This window comes from Antedon mediterranea, chromosome 4 (assembly GCF_964355755.1).
Source record: "Antedon mediterranea chromosome 4, ecAntMedi1.1, whole genome shotgun sequence".
Lineage (NCBI taxonomy): Eukaryota > Metazoa > Echinodermata > Crinoidea > Comatulida > Antedonidae > Antedon > Antedon mediterranea.
Genome location: NC_092673.1, coordinates 8144016 through 8167520, shown reverse-complemented (window position 1 = coordinate 8167520; position 23505 = coordinate 8144016). Strand labels below are relative to the sequence as shown.

General features: G+C 33.0%; 1 protein-coding gene across 1 annotated transcript in view; it reads right to left on the bottom strand.

The window, feature by feature from the left end:
* Nucleotides 1-16594, bottom strand: part of LOC140046530 (protein GPR107-like) — a 35293-nt gene extending 18699 nt beyond the window's left edge. The window contains exons 1-2 of the mRNA XM_072091210.1: nucleotides 16466-16594; nucleotides 14532-14696 (exon numbers count right to left, since the gene is read on the bottom strand). Coding sequence (XP_071947311.1) covers nucleotides 14532-14696; nucleotides 16466-16564 — 264 coding nt within the window. The 5' untranslated portion in view covers nucleotides 16565-16594. The remainder of the gene's footprint in view (nucleotides 1-14531; nucleotides 14697-16465) is intronic.
* Between the last annotated feature and the right edge of the window lie 6911 nt (nucleotides 16595-23505).

The window sequence follows — 23505 nt, the reverse complement described above, 5'->3', positions numbered from 1 at the left end:
AATGAAAAACCACACAGTAGTACATGTATACAAATTTCTGAAGAGGCATGGGGATTAATGGCAAGAGGTAGAAAATTTAGTAAGAGATGGCGACTGCTATTAGATACTTTTGGTAATGACGGAAATGCATGAAATATACAGTATCTATTTATACAAAGGCCACATTTTCAGGTTATACTGAATACATGTTTAATAATGGCAAATGTATTGAAATAAAGTTGTCTTCTGATCTACTACAACATGCGCTCTAATCAATTTCATGTGACCTTGTAAACCAACAAATTGTGGGAATAACTGTTATCCATAATCAATTACAATCCATAACTGCTGCAGCCTTTGCCAATATTATCACAAGTCCATTGAGCAAAAGATCAATTGAATCATCAGCCATTTTAATAGTCAATAAAGGTATTTTGTTTTAAAATAATAACTGCAAGACCCTGGAAAATAGGGTGTGGATTTCTATTTATTTTAACTTCAAATATGAACGTATGAAGCCTACTGTACTGTAAATATGGGAGAAAAGGGCATGGGTATGAAAATACTGTAGGGGGTAATATTAATAATTATAATTATTATTACATCTACTTACTACTTATGGAATCTCCCATTTTTTATTGTATGTACAGTACAGTATGTCTATGGACAATTTGCTTGAAATAAAGTTGAATTGAATTGAAAGCCAATCTTGTGACAATTGAAATTTTTTTCAAAATCTATATTAAAATAATAAGAATGATTTTTGTGGCAGAAAAATGTCCAGTTTATCACTAGTTTCTATATTATACAAATGTTATTTTGACATTTTGTGGAAATATAATAATTATTTAAAAAGCATGAATCTGAATCTTCTATTGACTATTCATTGAATGTCCTTCTTTATTGCTATTGATTTTCCTTTGCATAAATTTAAGTCTTACAAAATACACTATACTACAGTATAGTTTTGATCAAGGGTGTACAGTATTTTTTGCCATGTTGGTGGAACTACTGCGCATTGACCAATTAAGCATTTTTTTTAAAGTGGAAATTCAATCAAATAAGTGATTATTAATATCATTATCTAAAGAAATTATTTTTAAATGGATAAAGATGTTATAATATTTAAACTTGATGTCGAAATGTAATAAAGACTGTAGATTTAAAAAAACATAAAATGGTCATCATTTTAAATACTGTATATTTCGGTGTATAAGTCGCACCTTTGTATAAGACGCACCCCCTAACTGAGAGTAAAATATCGGTATTTTTTATATCGTCGATGTATAAGACGCACTTTATATTTCATCAAAACAATGTTTTTCTAAATTGTATTCAATATTATTTTAATAATATATTTTGTTATATCTACAACGGAGTCCTTTATTTAGGGTTTTTCTTACCTAGGCTCGGCCGCGCCCAGCCTCAACAAGTTCTTTCTAACTTGTTATTCATGAGTTTCGCAACACCGAGTGCATGACCGTGTGTGTAACACGCATGTGTGTGGGCTAGCCTCGCTCGATCATTTCGAGAGGGCGCACGTTTTCACGGACAATCGTATTCGATTAGTATCTATGTATCCGAGAAGTGTATACGCTAGGTCCATGCTATACTCAACTGGAGAATATACTAGTCGAATACCGTACACCATGTGGCCGACAAGAAGGGCTTGCGCTGGGGGACTACGGCGGTCGGCGATCGTGCATATAACTATAAATAAATACTACTGTATTCCAATCGTAAACGTTTACAAATGAAATTTTATCGGAGCGCCTAAAACAGCTCCATAATGAACAAATCTTTTCATCATATTTAGTGGATTGATGGAGGAAGAGCAGTTTTCTGTTTGGGCTCATGCCTATTACTTGCTCCTGGCAAGATGAATTGTAAAATGTACTTTATGAACTTTTGCCGAATAAATATTATATTATTATATTATAGTATAACATCACGCTAATGCCTTGAAAACTAGGCAGAAGCAGGTTGCCGTTACATTGTACACTGTCTGTAGCTAGTCTAGGCCTAGCCAACGAGGTTACAAAGTACAATCTGTGTGGTGAGGCATTTATGTTCGGTGTATAAGACGCACCCATAATTTAGAGGTCAAATTTGCGTGTCAAAAGTTTGACTTATACACCGAAATATACGGTAATAAACAAGAAATATTTCTTACAAAAAACGCTGCTCGCTTATTGAAAAATATTTTTTATTTCAAAAGTTTTTGAATGCGTCATCTTATTGGGACATACAGTAATAGTTATTTTACCTGAAAAAAATGTAATTTAAAGCAACAAATACTTGAATTGTCTGTGTCAGACATTGGTTTTTGGGTTTCTTTTCTCTTTTTATGTGAATAAATATTATTTTTTTGTTACAGAAGTGAATACTCAATTTCTGTCACTTTTTTTATTGCTAAGGTCAAGTCTGGGGGCCACTTCATCACCCTAGATATTCCAAGTGTGAAGTATCCTACAGTATTACAAACACAAACTTTAATGGACTGTTTCAATAATAATTCAATGAATATCTGACAGTGAATATACCAGAAATGCTTTGGGATTTGTAATTTTAGCATGACATGTCCTAATAGACTCTTTTCCCAGACGTTTTTTGGGTCTACTGTAGCAGCTGGAATCAATAAATTATAGTGGAGTTTCCATTTTCGCAAAACTGTCATCCTTAGAACTATAACTGCTGCTTGCTTTAGCTTCTGATTGAGTATTCCTAATGGGACGTAGCGGGCTAGAGCAGCAGCATGAAAAAATGGTCACAGAATATTCAGATGAGAAATTCATAATTCAGTGACGAATTACTGTATAACTTTATATTAACTTTATACTAAATGAAAATGTGAATGGTACTCGTGGTTTATAATCCATTTCAATCAAGTGAAGGTACAGTATTTACCATTCAGAGTGACTGAATTGCCGCAACAAAAGCATCTGTACTCTATCAGTGCAATATACTGTATAACTACATTTATTGCTTTATCAATATACCAAAAAGTGATTATTTGAGTGTACTTAAATTCTGATGAAATGAATATGTTTGTCTTTGTAGAAATTGTACTTTAATTGCCTACTCAAAGCATCTGAACAAATAACATTTAAAGGCCTATGTTGATTTTTCCAGATACAGTAAACCTGACATGAAGTAGACAACAGTACAGTACATTGGTTTGCTATCAAAACACAGTCTTGAAAAGAAAACAATAACAAAGTTGACATATGGCATATTAATAATAATAATAAATAACATTTATAAAGCGCAAGAGACAAAGGTTTCAAAGCGCTGTGTTTTCCAAGATCTGTGCATTAAGCTTTCATTTTAGATAGTACATTGGGGTCATTCCATGTCAGATCACCCAATGGTAAACACCCTACTGACTCGGATTTTAATGAAAATTGGTACAGGTGGTTATTAGCCTAAAAAAAGCTTAAATATAAAATTTTACGTAAAAACGGATTAAAAGTTACGGGCTGGACAAATTGTGAAAAAAAACGCAAAAAAACATAAAAATGGGTGCGGCCGCCAATTTTCAAAAGACAATAAAACAAGAACTACAAGTCCAATTAAAAAAAAAAAAACAGTATGGGAAAGGAAATGCCCCAAATATTCCAAATTTGTTATCAGAATTGTAGTAGAATGTCTTAAAATATATTTGACCTTTTGATATATAAAATGACCCCCGGTTTGACCTTGTGGAACGTATATTTTTTTAATGTCATTATTTTTTTTTGAAACTATAAAGTGGTGTTTATAACATATGTAAAATGCTAAGATGTCTTTTACCTCATTTAGAAGATATAGTTATATCATGTTGTCTGGGTTTGTGTTTTGTATCAATCTATGTGTTAATTAATATACCAGGAGGATATTGATGAAGTAGAATACTGTACAACAAGCAACAGACCGCACAACATTAATAACAGTTAAAAAACTATTGAAGAATGCGGTGATGAGCTAGCTGACCAAATGAAGCTAACAAGGCACCAGTTACTGTTGCTGAAGCTCAAGGGTCATTTATCCTTTGCAGGAGATAGTACTCCAAGATGATTTTGCTGAAAATTACGCTTTTTTCATCCAAGATGAAATAAAAAGCTTTCACTGGAAAAACAAACAGGCAACACTGCATCCATTTGTAGCATACAGATGTGAGGTGGATGGAAATTTATCTAATTGCAATACACTCAACAACAACAGTGTGGACTTTCCAAAAAGTTGTTCTAAATCATTTGAAGGGTAAATTTTACGAAATAAAGAAGGTTCACTACTTTACTGATGGATGCGCAGGTCAATATAAAAATAAGTCCAATTTTATCAATCTATGCAATCACAAACATGATTTTGATTTAAATGCCGAGTGGAACTTTTTCGCCACATCACATGGGAAAAGTGCATGCGATGGAATTGGGGGACAGTACAACGACTAGTAACCAAAAAGAGTCTAAAACGTCCATATCATAATCAACTACTAACATCAATAGACATGTTTAATTTCTGTGTTGAAAACATTCCTGGCATCATTTTTTTTCATGTTTTCATTTTCATTTATGGGAAATGACTGTTTTACCTATTTAGTTCTATTTACTTATATTGTTCTAAGGGTCCTACAAAAAAACAAAGCTACAGCTTTTTTATGAAGGATCCTTGTTATCAGTTGTATTGCAATTATGTTGTAATTGATGACTAAATAAATGTGGAATAAATTGAAATTTCATCCGAAGAAATTAAAGAATTTGTAGCTCTACTGAAATCTCGATTTTCTGAAGCCAAAACCATCAAAGGCACCCTTCAAAAACAGATTTGTACCGCAACAAGATGGTTCTCTTATGGTATACAAGTGCACAAAAAGATGAACCAAGGAAAGTAAACGTAACAAGCTGCCCATCAACATCTACTACATTTGCACGAGAAGTTGCACAATATGCAATTTCTCAAAATCATTTTGTGGAGTCTTTGTATGATGGTGTGTGGTGGATTGGGATGGTGCTGGATGTCATGTCAGCTGAATTTGGTGACTAAACAGTACTTTAAATCATTTATGCATCCTCCTGGTCCTTCAAAAAATGTCCATTGGCCAGATAAAGCTGATGGATTGAAGAATCAAGTGACCTATGTCTTATTGATGCACCATCACTAACATTATCATCAAGTAGGAATTTACAGTATATCAAAACAAGAAGATGCAATATTGACTACTTTCAACAGGAATGATATCTTTCAATAAAACATTTATAGAGGCAATGTAAAATATAACTGATTAAACATGTTAAACACTGTTTTTCACATAGAATTTGTTTGATGTGCAATTTTGAAAGCCTATAAAATAGAACTGGTACAAAAGACATCTTAGCTTTATCTAACATTTTACAGGCAAGAAGTGTGAAAATATAAAAATTACTATTTTAACATTATAATTTTTGTTCCACAGGGTCATGGCAAAGGTCAAATTATAGGTCAATAGAACATTTTAAGGGAAATTTATAAGAGTTAATTCTAATTAAAGATTTGGAATCCTCCTTAAATGGCCATTAATTTGTTACTTGTTTCATTAAAATCGGACTAGTAGTTTTGAAAATATTCACGTTTTAAAATCGACGGTCTCGCGATATTTTGCTCTTTTTAACGATTTTCGGCCATTTTAAATTGCCCGTTACTTTTTAACGGTTTGTCCGATTTGAATAAAATTTGAAATTTTGGAATTTTTCATAGTGATTACCATATATTTCAAATTTGATCAAAATCTGAGATGGTGAGGTGTAAATTTTGTTTTTTTTTGGGTGATTTGACATGGAATGACCCATTGGCCGACTAGTGTATTCCACATGTGGCTATTGGATAATGCATTCTCTTTTCTCTCTTTTACTGATGGGAAAGTATATCACTGACTTAATTAGTACTAAAGCTTAAAATAGGGTAATGATTGCAAAGACTATTACTGTATAGTCTATTTATTAATATACAGTATATCCGCACAAAAAATGAATTACACTGGCCTTTAATTACCGTAATACAGAAGCATAACAGTTTACAAGTAAACAAAGTACTAGGTATATAAATTTGCAATCAGATGTACCAGTGTTTATAGTAATCCAAAAGATCTAGCTACATACAGGTATCCTAGCCCAAAAACCAAGATAAACTGTTTCTTGCTGGAGATGACACAGTTAGTATTGCGTACTCTACATTAATCAAGATTAAACTCTAAAATGTTATAAAATAAATTGTATTCTGTGGTATTCCAGGTAATTTTTTGTCTTTCCTCCATCGCTCTATAATTTTCATTATAGATCAGGAAGACAATTAAATATCTGTGTTCAAAAAGACAGGAACTTATAAAAGAAAGGAAATCATGAAGGCTGTTCATTAAACTCTCTTCCTATTCTTATGAAAAGATACCATTGGAGTCATTGCCAGCCAGCCTGCTTCAACAGAAACGAAACAAATAATTTTTGTTGTGGCAAACATTTTGATTGTGCAAAGTCAGATCTTTATAAAAGGTTTTTTTTGGAGGGGGGGGGGGGAGAGAAGGGCGGAGGAACAAAGTACTGTAATATATTGAAATCGACATCCTTTAACCAATTTGGAAAAGAATTTTCTATTTTGGGGAGATTTACATTTTATATCTTTTGTAATATCAGAATTTGCCATCATGCCTTTATCAACGTAATGTCAGTTTTGCAATGAACAGTGTTTCAAGAGGAAATAAAGAAATTTCAACATTCAATTATTTTAATGACAATTGGAAACACTGTGTAAAGTAAAAGTAAAATAAACCATACAAAATAATTAGCACAGTCTCGGTTTCATTATTTATAATTATACATAATATACGATTAGAATTGACTTGCACAATTGGTTTGAAAAACAATCAATCAGAAATCTCCGGGACTATACTACTACTACTATGTGTCAGTAGTGTGCTACTTGATTCTAATTATGAGATAAACTTTCATAGTATCTATCTGATTAATTTCAATCAATCACTAAATCAGGTTTATAAAGATAAACTGTATAATAATAGTTAACTATTAACTACTTCAGTATAGTATAATAATATACTGTTTGTTTATAATTAATCATTGTTAATGTTAGTATTATAAATGACCATTTAAATTTAAATTGTTATTCATCATTTTAGTAAAATAAGTATAAAGGAGTACTGTATACTAAACTAACTACCGTAATCAAAATTATCTGTTCATACAGTGGCCTTACATGGCATTAATGTTAAATACCCTCATCATAGTGTCGGTAGTACTGTACAGTACATGAGTGCCGCTATACATGGATAAACCGAAAATAGCCTTTCTCACCGAAGAGAGGAATACTATCCAATATACTGTACTGTACATCATAAGTCTAATCAAGTGTATCTGTAAATATTACTAAAATAGTACATTACCTTACAGTATACATTATACAATATTAAAATTAATATGATAATGATAATTGATATAGAAATATTATATGTAAAATTTAATATACTGTACAGTATTGTTTTATTTAGTTTTCATCAGCAACCACCTTGTTGATAAACAAATATACTTGAACCAATATGTGATGTTTTAGGTTGAATGTTGCAAAGGATTTAAATGCTTGCATCGAATACGTACAAATACTTGGTACAGTAGATAGTGCAACTGGAGCATGCGCCATGACATTACTGTAGTACAGTAGAAATGTTTGTATACTCCAATTGTAAACAATAAACAAACATGTCAAACTTCCAACAATTTAAACATGTTTTTGTAATTTTATTTTAATGGCAAGCCTGCATCAGGTGTTAAAATAATTTTTATTATTTATTCGATTTTAGATGAAAGTCCAGATGGTAGAATTGTGTGACTGAAATATTAAAATTTGATGTTACGTCAGTACATGAATTTAAAATTAAAAACTAAATCATTATCTAAAAATGATTTAAAGACAGACTTATACAATCAATTACAATATTATATTTTACGATTAGCTTTGTGAAAGCATGGCCTAGGCAGGGCCTAGGGTGTAGAATTAATCAATATACAGTATAATGTATTAAAATTCAACGTTTCTGTACAAGAATACTGTACAGTTGACTGTTGAATTTATAATACTGTAGATAAGTCCAATCAATAGTATAGTATCTTCTACATGATGAACAGTGAGTAATAATATGTAGTAATAATTATCAATAATTTATAAATTCTCAGTATTCACTAACTACAGAATAGTCTAATACTTGATGTCCTCGGAAAATCAGACGGCTGTAAATATAGGCTAACTGCATTATATAAAATACTATTCTGTATGGTTATACTATTGTATACAGTAAATTTTTTTAATAAAAACATGATTTAACCCAAGTATTTTGTATGACTATGAATTTTACAATAATCAAAAAGAACTATGAAGAACTGTTAGTGTCTGACAGTCTAAAACATCAGTCGAAAAAGAATGTTATTTCACAGCACACACAGCAGAGCTTATTATTAATATTATTAATGAAGTTTTGTGCATTAATAAAATTAATATAGAATCCAGTTGTGTTTCAAAATCTCACTCCTGATATTAATTATAATATCTTAACCAACATCAGTTGGTAATAAAAAAAATGTTAAATATCGAGCGAATATGAAATATAATAGACAAGCTGGGGTTTCAAAACCAGCTGGTACAGTACTACTGTATGTGCATAGTATAATGCATAACATTTAAATTCAACTTTCTGTAAGAATAATAATGATTAATTTAATTAAAGATATTGATATAGTACAAACTAATTAATTTAATCATCCTCACTTTGTGCCATTTAATATAATTACTTTATACTGCCATGCAGTGGGTGAGTGGCCGAGCGGTTAAGACAGTGGAACCGTAATCACGTAGCCATAACATCGGCAGGGGTTCGAGGCTCACTCACTCCATGGTTCTGGTGGTAGAACGAGTCTTCTCGGATAAGGACTATAAACCGTAGGTCCAGTGTACACAACTTGCTCGTGTGCACTTTAAAGAACCTAGTACATCTTTCGAGACGAGTAGGGGGTTACCCCGGTGTATTAGTACATCACAGCCACTGATCACCAACTGGGCCCTCTGGGAGACCAGTCTTTGACTGAAGAGGTTACCCAGTATAAATATATATTTCAATCAATTCAATCATGCATGATAATGTTGCGTATACTTTACAAGCCATTTGTAAAGTCAAATTGTCTCAACGGCACTCCTTAAGTCTTGCAATTAAAATCAAGATTACAATCTCTATATTGCTTAAACCATAGAGATATTATAGTATCTCTATGCTTAAACTAAACTACTACTATACTAGTAGTACTAGAGTACTGTACCTGCTCTGTACACGTGACGTGAATGCAATAGAAAATCAAAGCATTATTCTATATAATAAATCTGATATTGCATTCTCATACATACAGTAATGGAAAGTTGTTTATTATAGAATCACATTTCTATATTGGAAAACGTCTATCACATACTATGTCTATTACATAATACTAGTAAATTCCCATGGGGCCTGGGTATGACATTTTGAGAAAATGAGGGGTTTACCAAAAGTATTGTGTCAAAATTAGAGAGTTTGATTTGGTTACTACTGCTACTAACTACTAACTTGGAGGTACTACAGTACTGTGTACTATTTATAGGCAAGTGTCTAATTTTCCCTTTCATAAATCACATTTTGGACACTGTTGTACAAGTGGTAGCAACCAGCAAGTTTGTGGGAACAATACAATCGCTCATGCATACTGTACAGTTGGAGACAAACAAAAAATATGCTTGTAAACAGGGTCACCGCTCTCTGCTGATTTACTTTTGTTTTTTTTTTAATGACAAAAAACAACTAAAATAATATCTGATAAAATTTAAACATTTGATTAGTCACAAGCGTACAGAAACAATTTTATTGCATGGTTTTGTAAATGAAGATTGTAGAAAATGTTTTACATGCATTACTTTATACAGTGCAGTGAGCCGGCAATTGTGTAATCACACCGGGAACGTACAGCTTGCAATGAGTCACAAGGTAGAGTATCTTGAATTAGTCATGAGGAAAGAATAAAAAATACCACTCTTCTTCTACAATCAATGAACAATTATACTGTACTGTAGTAGTAATACTGTAGTACAGTAGTTACTGTACTATGTACTGTACACAGTAGTATAACAGTATGTATTGAAAGAATGTTTATTATAAGAATGTATATAGCATTATTAGTGGTCAGTGACTATGCATGTGAGGGTCTACACTAACTGTAGAGAAGCTTATAATCTAGTAGATCTTGTGAAATTATCATTCCATATGATTCCAGTGTTAAAAAGACTGATTTTACTGTATATAATGTTTATTTCATCGTCATAAACATTTAAAATGGTACTGAGTATAATATAACTATTGAAACTGTGCAATAATACTCAAAAGGTCATTTGTAGTTGAAACATGCAATCCATTGAGGAGGGTTAATTAATTTCTGTAAAAAACTGCTTCAAACTGGTCCTGTTTTTACTAGCAAAAAATAACTGATTATGTAAAAAAAAAAGATTATCAAGATTTTGATTCCCTGCTCAACAGAAATTGGCCAAAAATGATTTTTAAATATAACTTGACCTTGATTTAACTTTATAAAGGTCACAAAGGTCATTTAAAGCAGGGAGTTGTTTTACAACTCCCTGTTTAAAGTGACAAAATAATGGGTATTACACTGTCAGGACACAATGTATTTCAATCAAACATTTTGTAACTCCAAGAAGAGAATGAATAAATTATTAATGTTAACACTGAGGATAATAAACAATGTGAATTATGTATGGGTTTAGCTAGTATTCAATTTTCAGTAGACAAAGAAAAGAATAGTCTGTCAAAACTATCAATCATTTTATCAGCCTAGACATTATTGCGAAAAGTCAAGATAGTATAGTAAATTAATTATAATATCTTAACAAACATCAGTTGGTAATAAAATATTAATGAAATATCGAACGAATATGGAATACTGTATAATAGACAAAATAAACTTTGATGGAAAAACACTTCGAACGAAATGACTTTTGATCACGCGAACGCCGAAAATATCTTCGGTGCATGTGTGTGTACTGTGTTGTGGTCTGTTAATCTCAGATTATAGGCCTACAGTACCCTACAGTCGGCTAAATAACTCAATGTAATTTAGTATACAATGGTTGCAGTAATATAACACAAAATCAATAACACCTAATACGCTACACACTTTCGGCCATGTATACAGTACAAGACATTTCATGTTTATTTTATGCCTACCGTATGTAGTAATAGTATGAATATGAACATAGTCAATGACTATTGTATGAAGTACCTATACCGTACTGACGCGGGTATAAGCCCACCCCCCTTGAACATGAAATCACGTCAAGTTTGGGGGGTGGGCTTATACCCGAGGATCCAAAAATGCAGATCGTCAAAAACAGCACATGTACAGTACACTGTGTATTCCACCATGCGAGCGAGTGCCCTCACGTGTACGACGTTGCCTCTAAATACACGAGGTGTAGAGTGTCGGAAAATTAAGCTTATAGTTCGTGTAATTTATCGTAGAATATCTTATTTTAAACATCAATTTAAACAAGAATTTATCAAGCAGAAAAGCAAGTATACAATGTTCGTTAAATAGAAATGTACCAAAGAAATTTAATAAGCTTGTTTATGGCAGCCGATACCAAATAGTGGTTTTCCGTTTTGGCGACTTGTAGCGTCGTGTGTGAAGCGATCTTCGACCGCGATGGAGTGTAAACAAAACAGGACCGCTAGGCCTCATATGGCCTAGCGTACATTAGCCTAGCTTGGTTATGATCAAAGGTAGGTGTATTCGGTGTACAGTATGGACGTCGTCAAATACAAAATAATTTATTACGACACACACTGTAGATCTTCGAATTAATGGGTGGGCTTATACCCGAGTGCCTCATTTTTCATGAAAAAATTAGTCAAAAGTTGGGGGTGGGCTTATACCCGCGCCAGTACGGTAATATAACAAGAAGAACACCATCTTTCGTTTATTTCTAATTTATACTGCATACCATTATTATATAAAAAAAAACGTGAAAAAAAAAGTTCCGATAATTAATAGTTAATACACTCCACTCTGCACAAGGGTGTAAATAAAAATATCACTCTCACATGTGCACACGGACCAAGGCGGTAATTAACTGAAATGGAAAATAGTGTATTTTTTGGAGAGTGTGGTGACGTCAGCATTTACACAGGGAGCGAGAAAGACGTTGTTCATGTTTCCAGGAAGGAGTGCGTGTGTTTTGAAAATACCTCAGAACTTTGTGGGTATTTTCTGAAGTTTTTAAATCACATTTTCTTGACTTCATAATACTAATTAATAGTAGTAATTAGACTAAACTAAAGCGTGGTTCCCACTTGCGTTGCGTTTACGTCCTTGCGTTATGTTCTAGTGGGAACCAAGCTTAACAGACAACTACTGTAAATCCCAATTTATACATTATACTAACTATACAGTAATCGCTATAACATCAGATTGATACAAATTACAGTTGGTTGTAATTGTATAGTCTGATATGATACTCCAAAATGATTTACGTCATGAATAATGAGATCAATATAGTGTCAATAGGTTTGTACAATTGAAACCAACTAGAAATTATATGTATTGATTGGTATTATTTAAAGTAATGTATGTCCAGTTAATATTAATATGAATTTCCGGTAACTTGTTTAATTTGAAAGTGGAAGAAGTTCATGAGCTGACTGTGTAATATAGACTTGCCCCAAGTCTGTATTTATTGTCTTTTTTTATATTTATTTGTTTTTATTTCGACCGCGATTTTTCTCTGAAAATACAGACTTGTGAAACACGTATAGAAATCGATTTGCAGACCGCAAACATCCGATAAGAATGACGTAGGTTATCATACCGTATTTGGCTATATGGGGCGGGCGGTATGTAAATATGGATTTCGAATCAACCAATGATCATTTTGTTTCAAAATGAAAAAGATAGAGTACGTTCAGTGCTGAATGTACGATCGAGACTGAACAACTGTTGAAATATAAAATCGTGTTGCCAAGTTGTTTTGTTTATTAATTGTTTAGTCCTGGCCTAGGCCTCCTTCGTAGGGATACTCAACTCGTACGTATGACCTGCTAAATAGAACGCCAATAAGGTACATACCACCACCGACCCGCACACAACAGGGCTACACCACCACAAAGAACAGGACAGGGTGGGAAATAAATGAAATTATCTCCGCATAATAAATGATCCATTCAATGTTTGATTTGCGGAGAAGCTAGCCTATCATATCAAGACGAGTTTTCATGTTCTTGGGAAAAATCCCATCAAATGTTTACCAGACTACAGTACTAGGCATATAAAATCATTTCTAGCTTTCAGAAACTTTCATCAATGTACCCAAGTACACATTGTCTAAACGTACAGTAATGTAGCGCATGCGCATCGTCTTAGATGTTGAGTCTTTGAAATTCTGAAATATGAATATTAAAACAGTGTACGAGTGAGTAGCCAATCGCATGCAGCTGAAACTAGTCAACCGGATAATCGTATGCACCAAGAATTCTTGGTGTCAAACCACGTGACTTGTGCGTGTTTCCCCAGACGGAGTATCCAAACTCAAGTAATACACGTATGAAACGCCATATGTGCAAAAATATTTATATTTTTACTAATATTAAGACAAAACTCCGTCTGGAGCCCAGACTATGTGTAATATAACACTTCCATCATATATTAGAGCCTTCCTGATACATATCTCAAATCCCTTTAGAAAAAATGATTTTGTAGAACAATTCAAAATTATTTTGATTATTTTTAAATGGCTCATCGGGATCCACTTATTTTTACTAACTGTAGCTCAAAGATTTAATAATGTATTTAATGGCATTTCTGTTATATTTTACAGCCCTGACTGGGGTTTACTGGCCACTGGCCAAAGACCAGTGGGTACTATTGAACGCTGATGTACAGTACTTCATGATCTGTTGCCTCATTATGATCTACAGTATTCACAGTTTAGTATCAGAATAATTTAGAAATGTACCAGCCTTTCACCAAATAAAGTCAAACATTACAGGTTGACATACAGTAGCTGCTTAGGGAGAAAAATGTGTATTTTATATATATTTGATAATAATTGTTAATGTTATTGTTAATATTTTCAATTGATTTGCCATGCTTATGGCAAATCTAAAGATATTCTATCAGAATGCAATTAATTGGTCAATTAAAAATTGCTCACACATACTGTATGTCTTCACAGTAATCGTAAACACGGATTCCTTTTTTTTGATTGGTTGGTGTACGGGTGTAACAATACATTGCGGTTCGTAAACTTGATTCCCGGATGATTTTTACCATGATCTTTTACTCAGCCATCGTCTTTAATTACTAGATGTATGTGTTTTTTAAGGTTTTCAGTGATGGAGGCATGATTTTTTTAGCAAGCGCAAGTGGTCGTATCTCTAACGCAGTGCAATTGCTTTCCACTGATGGAACTAAACCACAGCGCTGTTATTTGAAATCAATTAAACTTACCAATGAGCCTCTTCCTTCAGTACGTGATTTTACTAACGTAAAGCCAAATATATCTCCATTACTGTGAGCCGCTGGATCTACACCTAGATATGAAACATTAATTTGAAGCTCTCCATTTTTAAAAAACCCAAAGGTTGTAACATCTATTTTAGCTCTATGATCCTCCTGAAAATAGAATATTTTGTTTGTATCAATATTATTAATATTATTATTTATACAATTATTATATTTTATTTCATTAGTATAAATTTAGTAATAATAGTAACCAGGGAAGAAAAGGTACAGGCCGGTTTGACACTAAACAAATTTATTCATGTAAATTATTGAAAATGTTGACTAAACTGTTCACATGCATTTAAATTGTTACAATAACCAGGTTATGATTTATTACACATATTCATACATGCAAATTACTCGGGAGAAAGCAAAATTGCACGCTATTTAATTACTATGATTGGTCAGTTTAATACTAGTCTAGAGGGTAACGGGACGATTCGGCCCTGAGACGATTCGGCCCGGGACGATTCGGCCCTGGACTATTCGGCCCTGAGACGATTCTGCACACTTAAATTTATCGGCTTTGATATGCATTTTATAAGCACAAAATAAGCTTTTTCCCCAAACATTATTTCCAGAGTGACTATATGGGGTAGTACTACTAGGGATAAAGATGCAACAAAGCAAACATTTTGAAAAAATTGTCGAAAATGATCAATTTTTAGTCACGCGAACGATGTAATCAAGTTATGCCCTCTGTTGGCCGCTTGGCGAATGCACGAAATAAACAAGGTTTTCGAAGTAATAAATTGAATATAAAATTACGTTTTTTTTAGTAATTTATTATATATTATATCAAAATTGTCAATATCAATAAAATACGGATTGTTAAACACCTTTAAAAACTTGATAAATACCCAAAAAAATGAATATGAATTTGGTCTAAAGTGAGACGTTTCGGCCCACAAAGTGGGATGTTTCGGCCCAAAAGTGGGCCGAATCGTCCCACCAAAGGTGGGCCGAATAGTCCCGGGCCGAATCGCCTCAGGGCCGAATCGTCCCTGAACCGTCTAGAGCAATACGTGCGCAAGCAGTAAAAACTCAGGACATCTTTGAACAAAAACAGGCCTCTCTCTCATCAGTGTGTTTTTCTCCCAAGATTTCACAAGGAATGCCCCTGATGAGAATTTCCAGAAAATTGTCTTCACATATCCAAACATGGTTGGAGGTGTAAAAAGGGTATTTTACTATTTATTATTGCACATAATAGGCCTATTGGAATTAAATACTCTAAGTATTTTAATCAATTTTTTGTTGTTGCAAAATGGGTACAATATTATTTTAATTAGAACTAAGATTAAGAACTACTGTAGGCTACTAGTACTAACTAGTAAGGACAGGTCTAAGGAATATTTTATCTATACAGGTAGATGCAAATAATAATTTTTCACTAGGCCTAACTAGCTTTAAGCCAGCCCAGGTTTATATAATTATAATTATAAGCCCATAACCATCTAGGCCTATCCAGCAGGGAGCCAACACTACTACTACTGTACTCACTGACTGGTGCTGACTGCCTGAGGAGACACTCACTGCACTGACTGGCAACGACAACGGTACATTTATAAAAATGTTAAACCTCCTCCTACCTAATCTACTAATCTGAGTTCATAAAAATCTAAGCTAGATCCGACCAAGGTTGTAGGCTAAGCCTTGAAAAAGAAATAGGCCTAGCTAGGCTAGGCCTACTAGGGCCTACTGCCTAAAGGCCTCTAGGCTGGGTTAGGCTAACATAGCCGTCCGACCATGAAGCCGTCGACGACCGCTCCCATCATCCAGCCAGGATCATATTAAACGTTCCAAAACACAACTTATTATATTTATTACACACCCAATTTTTGTATTTTTTACGGAACTAAATAATATATAATACTTACTGTTAATGATAGCCTGTGGTTCCTAGAATAACTACAAATAAATAAGGATATGAAGAAAATAGTACTGAAATACATTTCCTTCGATATTCGCCGCCCCATCTTCCTTGTATGTTTTTTTTAACGGTTGTGTAAAAATAATTTCGCGTCGCGCACGTACGACGTACGCCTGTTGTGTGTACCTAAAAAACGGCTGCTATGATGTAGGTAGGAAGACTACTAAATCATTATTTAATAGAGGGCGTAACATGTGTTAATTATGCAGAGCAATATGGCTCTGTAATAGTCCAGTCAATCTAGTGATATTTAGAGGTAAACCCACCACAAATTGCAATAGTAACGAAACATTAATTTTTTCATTCAAAATGTAGTTTATAATGACATATTAAAAGTCACCGAAAATTGAAGCATTGGAACACATTATTTTTTAGGTAATCTCAACAACTATATAGTGATCGATTTTATTCCATAAATATTTTGGGGTAGGGGGTAACATTTATGCCCATAGCTTCTGGTTTTATAATCCAATCTCAATAATCTTGATATTAATGTGTAGAATATATATTTCTTTCTAATATGCAATTTAAAAAAACAAAATACAACATTTATTTATATAACTAGAGGTCAAAAGGTTATTGACCTTTTACAAAAACTTATTTTTTTCCTTAAAAAAATGATTAACTGTAATATTGTGCCATAATTGTATATGCATTTAATCAAAATTGTGTTTTATCTGTACCTATCGATATATAAAATAGGAAACATGATGTTAACTAGAAGAATTTTAAAAGTAATGATGTACTATTCTTATTGAAATTGATTCTTTATCAAATGTAAACAATTTTGGGGTAGGGGGTATAGCATTTATGCCTATAATCCATTGTTTTATAATCATATCTAAATAGCTTTAGTACCAATGTGTAGAGTATATATATCCTACTAATAATATACATTAAAAAAACAATTAATACAACAGTTATACGTAACTAGAGGTCAAAAGGTCATTGACCTTTTACAAAAACTCAAATTTTCTTAAAATAGCGTAAAACTAAATTATGTTTATATATATTATATTTATATTTTGGAAGTATTTGGTGCAAATAATGTTTTTCCTGTACCTATTGTATCGTCATGAAATAGGAAAAATGATGCTAGCTAGAAGAAAATTGAAATTCATTAGTGGTATGTACTATTGTTGATTAATTAATGAGTCTTGATAATTTGATTTACTATAGATAGATTGTTGATAATTTTAGTATCAACGAATGTACGTAATGACAAGTAATTGATCTTCGCAGGGTTGCGTCTTCTCTCCTCTCCTGTATATTATATACACGGATGACTGTCGGAGCAAACAGGACAATAGTCATCTTTTCAAATTTGCTGACGACACTGTCTTGCTGTCTCTCCTTCAAACTTCACAGGACGGTCATGGTTCCGCATTAGATGGTTTTATCCAATTTTGTGGAAACTCCTACTTGAAACTCAATGTGACCAAAACCAAGGAGATAATTGTAGATTTTAGGAAGGAGAAAGGACGCAGCCCTCTGGTATCCCCCACAAATGACGAACCAGCGATATTGTCCATTCCTTTAAATACCTAGGTACTATATTTGAGAACAATCTCAGCTGGGAATTAAATACAGAGGCAATAGTAAAGAGAGGAAAAGCTGAACCATTTTAATGTCGATAAAGTAATTCTCATGGTTTTTTATAATTCCTTTATTGAGAACGTTTTAACTTTTTTCCTTTATATGCTGGTTTTTTGGTCTTAGGGTCAAAGAAAGAAACTCACTACAAAGAATTGTTAACTTAAGTTCTAAATTAATAGGTTGTCAACTTCGTAGCTTATCTTCCTTCTGTGACATGCAAACTCTAGAAAAAAGTATAGCTATTCTAAAAAATGTTAACCATGCCTTGTTCAGTGATTTCGAGCTCATGCCTCATGGGCGTCTCTTTCAATGCCCGGCATGTAGAACAAACTGGAAAAGAAATTCGTTTTTGCCAGTTGCCATTCGACTCTTAAATTCTTGAACTTTGACTCTTGTTATATTGTACTGTATATTGTGATATTTTTGTATATTTTGTAAGATCATTTTAATCCAGACCTTTTTATTTGAATTGCTCCGTGTGGGATGATATTGTTTAATCCTTCAAATAGAAAAGGACTCACAAATATGTCATCAGTATCACTTTCTTGTTCGGGTATTAGTACAGTGCAATGCCATTGCATTCACCACATGTAGTTCTAGTTACCCCTGAATGCTTCAAGGAGATACTCAGGTTCTGGCTTTAAGTCTGTGTGTAGAGGAACCATGTTTCCATCATTGATCTTCCATCCCCAATCCTCGGTACACATAATCAACCCCACTCCATTGCTAAAAGATAACTTGAACTTGAACATGTTGTTAAGTACCTTGGTTGTGGTACGATTATGAAGTTGGCGATATGCGAGGTTGTACTTGTAGATGGGATGGAGTCAAAGGCATTCCACGTTGTCCAGGTAGTCCATTGTACAGATGCACTAAACCATTTTCTCTAGCAACCACAATGTCATCCTTTTTAGCTTGTTTGCATCTGAAGACTACAGCATAATGTCAGAAATAAGTGCAATGACAAGCTTTTTTTTTAGAGCCACTTGTTTTCCAATTCCGAAAACTCTGGATGTTGTGTCACCAGTATCGCATGAGCAAACAGAAGGTTATCACAGATGTCTCTCAAATGTACTGTTTGAACCAGTTTGATAGTCCAGCATCTCAGCTCCAGTCTAAAGAATATCACAAGATGTTTTAAATGCTTGACTGCAGAGGAGCACTAGTAGATCCGTGTCATCGGATAATGACAGATGTTTTCCTGTTTGCTGATTCAATGGTTTTTTTGTACTATCCGAAAGAACATCTGCATCAGCAGCTGCATTCACTCATTGCCATGTTGTTCAAATACTAGTTACGAAGATTTATAAATTGTTGTTTGTTACAGAAAGTGATCCTATTTTGTGGTAAAATGTACAGGGACACTACCACCTGACCCGCCTTACCATGTGCGCCGTCTTTGGTGGATGAGCCGCTTTCATAATTATCAAAGACTATGCAGAGCAATATTTTTTACAGATCTCTACACTATTCCATGGAATGCTGTACAGTAGAGGACTACCATCTAAATTGTAGGCCTACTGGACATTATTCAGTGAGTTGGATGTATTAGACTATTCAGAAGAAGTTGTTTCCACGTGGCATCATGTTGGTTTATTAGCCGAAAGTATTGTAAGTTGGTAGTTTCAAAAAGTGCTGGTGGATAACAAAGTCACCTCGAGTCACCTCTGGAACTGTAGGATTGCACACATATGACTTTATTGCCAGGATCTTGAATACATTGCAAGACTTTCTGGCCAAAATATTCAATGCTTAATACCACATTGTTAATATTCCAAGTCACCTGCAGTAACTCCCGTGTCAATGGTATGAAGTCTCTGAGTCGTAACCAAATGGATTTTTCAATTGCCATTGTGTTCCTGACGTGTGGCCATAAGGTCTTATGTTGGCCGCTGCTGGAGTAACGCCCTGATACTATAATACAAGACATTACATACATTTCAGCGCAGAATTGGTCTGGATGTAGGCATTCCTATATTCTCTTGTCAAACCTTTGGTTTTCTTTGAGGCTTCTCATAGAAACTTTTTCAATCACCAGGTCTGTTGACAATCCAGCCCAGATGGTCCGAACGTCATACAACATGGAGGTCATTGTCAAACTGCTGTTGAACATCTTTGTATTTCTACTGGTTAAAAAATCGTTAAAATACTTATACATCCCAATATAAATACTATAACCATGGCAACACAAATGCCATCTGGAAAAAATGGAATGTAGATCATCCAGAAGCAACAGGAACGGATATGTCACTCATCTGCATCTTGAACTGGTCATGTGTATCGCGTTCGACTGAAATGTTCACCCCAGGGTATCCCTGTGTGTATACCATTGTTGTTTACAGCGAAAACAACATTTTTAGCCAAAATTGACACATTATGTTGTGTTTTTCCGCAAAAATGACATTCTAAATAAAATGTTATGACTATAAGTTTGATATCACTGAATAGGAAATTTAATAAGCTTTCGGATGACATAAATTCCACTTGTATATAATGTATTTTAAATGGTTAAATATATGTAAATAATGGGGCATATTAATTTTGACTTAAAATGACCTTTATTGACCTCTGACCCTTGACCCAATGCTTGGATTTTCGGTGACTTTTAGTATGTCGTTCTACACATTATATAGAATTCAAAAATACTAGCTTTGTTACTATTGCAATTTGTGGTGGGTATATCATTAGATTGACTGGACTATAATTATGGTTCTTCTGGTGATTAGTAATAGTGACCAACTCTCAAAAACAATCAAAGAATAATAACCTAATTAGAAGATTTACTGTAACCATTATTGTGTATGCGAATAGTTTCAGTTGACTAACAATAGAACAGAAGGCCAAAACAAACGGGTGAATTTGAAAAGAAATAGGGTTTTTTAAACCTAAAACCTGTACATTAAATCAAAAATTACAATTCACAAATTATAACTCTTGCCTCTTGTAAAAAAATGAAGTTAGTTCTCGAGAAAATACAATTTCAGTTTACTTGTTACTTTAAGACTGCTCATCGGCTTTGATTGTCACCTAAACACTGAAAATAACACTAAAAACTGGTTCAGAATTAGGACCCTGGTCCGGATTGCTTCCAAAATGATATCTATTTGTATTTTCATTTTGGTAAAGATTTTGCAATTACTTGTAATCCAGTAACAAACAAATGAAAGCATTCAGAAACTGAGTGAATCACTTGGCAAAATATTTCCATAGAGGGAGCATGTTGAAAGATATGGTTTTTTTTAACTTTTGGTATTAGCTTTACCTACATGGTTCGAATCATGCTGGGGTTTATAATGTCTTTAAATATTTTTTAATACAAACTCTGGTATTGCAACAATGACCTTTCTGAAATCAAGATTGACCAGAACAATGATCGAGGAGTGTCTTGAAGCTGTGCCTACCCATAGATTCAAATTCAAATTCAAATAAACATTTATTTCTTTCATTCATATTTGAGTAAAAAAACATTATAATTCCTGATATTTTATAAATAAATATATATATATTTTTTTTTTAGAGATATAATACAGTAAATCATAATGTATAAAAAGATGATTCAGTTATATACAAAATGAAAGAGGCAAAAAAACCCAAGAAAGTATCGATCAATTGGAAACAAAAATCCAATTGAAACTTGTATGTTGGGAAGCCATGTAAGAATATTATATACTTATATATATAAATGTAAACATATAACTACACATACACAAAAAGATCAACAGACACACACACACCAACAGAAAAGGAAGCAATTTCGAAAAAGTTTCTAAAGTTAAAAAAAAAAAAAAAAAAATATAACAAAATAGAGAAAACAATTAGTTATAATTTGAAATAAGATATTCTTTAAGTTTAAAAGAGAACATTTTGCTAGAAGACGATGACGAAATTTCGGGAGGTAGATTATTGAATAGTTTAGAACCACTATAGCGAATGTTAAGTTTCATTTTAGTTAGTTTTAGTCCAGTCCCTAAGGGGAAATGATGTTACCATAGTGGATACAAGTGTGCCCTTTGGCATGTTGATAGAACATGATATGGAGATACCAAAACAAAGTTACTGGAAATCTGATTTGACCTCTGTGACCTCTGACCTCAATTTTTATATTTCTATCTTAAACAGCCATATCTCCGCAACGGGTTTGACAATTGAAATGATATTGGTGTCAAATAGATCAGAGGGTACATATTTATATTCGCTCTAATAGAACTTTTTTCAAAAAAACGACCGGAAATGTAATTTCTCAATGTTTTGACCTTTGACCTCGGCTTACTATATCTCAATAACTACTGGTCAAAATTTCTTGAAATTTGTTTCAAATTGTTAAGAGCATACATATTTATATATACTCTAATTAAACATGTTCTTCCAAATCCACAGGAATTGTCATTTACTGACCTTTGACCTTTAATGTTTAAATATGTCTGTATCTCTGTAACCAAATGTCATAAAAAGTTCAACTTGGTGTCAAAATGTTCAAAATGTAAACATTTATATTAGCTCTAATAGAAGATGTTATCATATTTTTACTGGAAATGCCAGTTTGAGGTATGACCAGGATATACTGTTAAGCGTGCGTGTGTCATATAATAATATACCTAAAATATAGATTTAGTGGACCAGAACTACATTCAATATCCTATTTAGCCTTTTACAATTTTCTTAAAACTTAATGTTTAATTTAATTTAAATATATAATTCCATCGCATGGTAGGCCTACACCGTAAGAGCAACACTTAATATCAACAAAAAATTAGATAAACTTAAAGTTAAATAACATTTTAAAAAAAACAAAGAAAATCAGGATCCTTAAGAAAGAAAAGAAGAATTAACCAATGCGATTTGATACTCATAAAACATATGACCTAATTATCAATTAATTGCTTGGAGTATGCTGAAAAAATAAAATGTTTGAAACAGTGAGGAAAAAGCGAAGAAAAGAAAAACATATGTTTAAAATATTAGAAATCTGAAAAGGATCAAAGACAAATTAATTACAAAGCTGATTTCTTTTCAAGAACATACTGTAGTGGAATATAAAAGGAAAACAAACCAGTGAGCAGTCAAAATTACCATCTTGGCTTGATGAGGCAATAACACATCCAGCTCATAACACTATACAACAAAATCTTTGAAACCAGAAGAAATTAAGAGAAGCAATGATAATTATACTTTAATCCACAAAAACATGACAAAACTGACATCAACTATTACCGACCAAACGAACATTATCACATGTACACAAATAATTTACAAAAGTAATCAAAAAACAAAATCAGAGACCTACTAGAAGTAAATAAACCAATATATAAGGCTTTATACAGTAGGACCATCTTATACAGTTTGTCAATCAACTAAAATAAAAAGGAAATGAATATCACCAAATCTTTGATT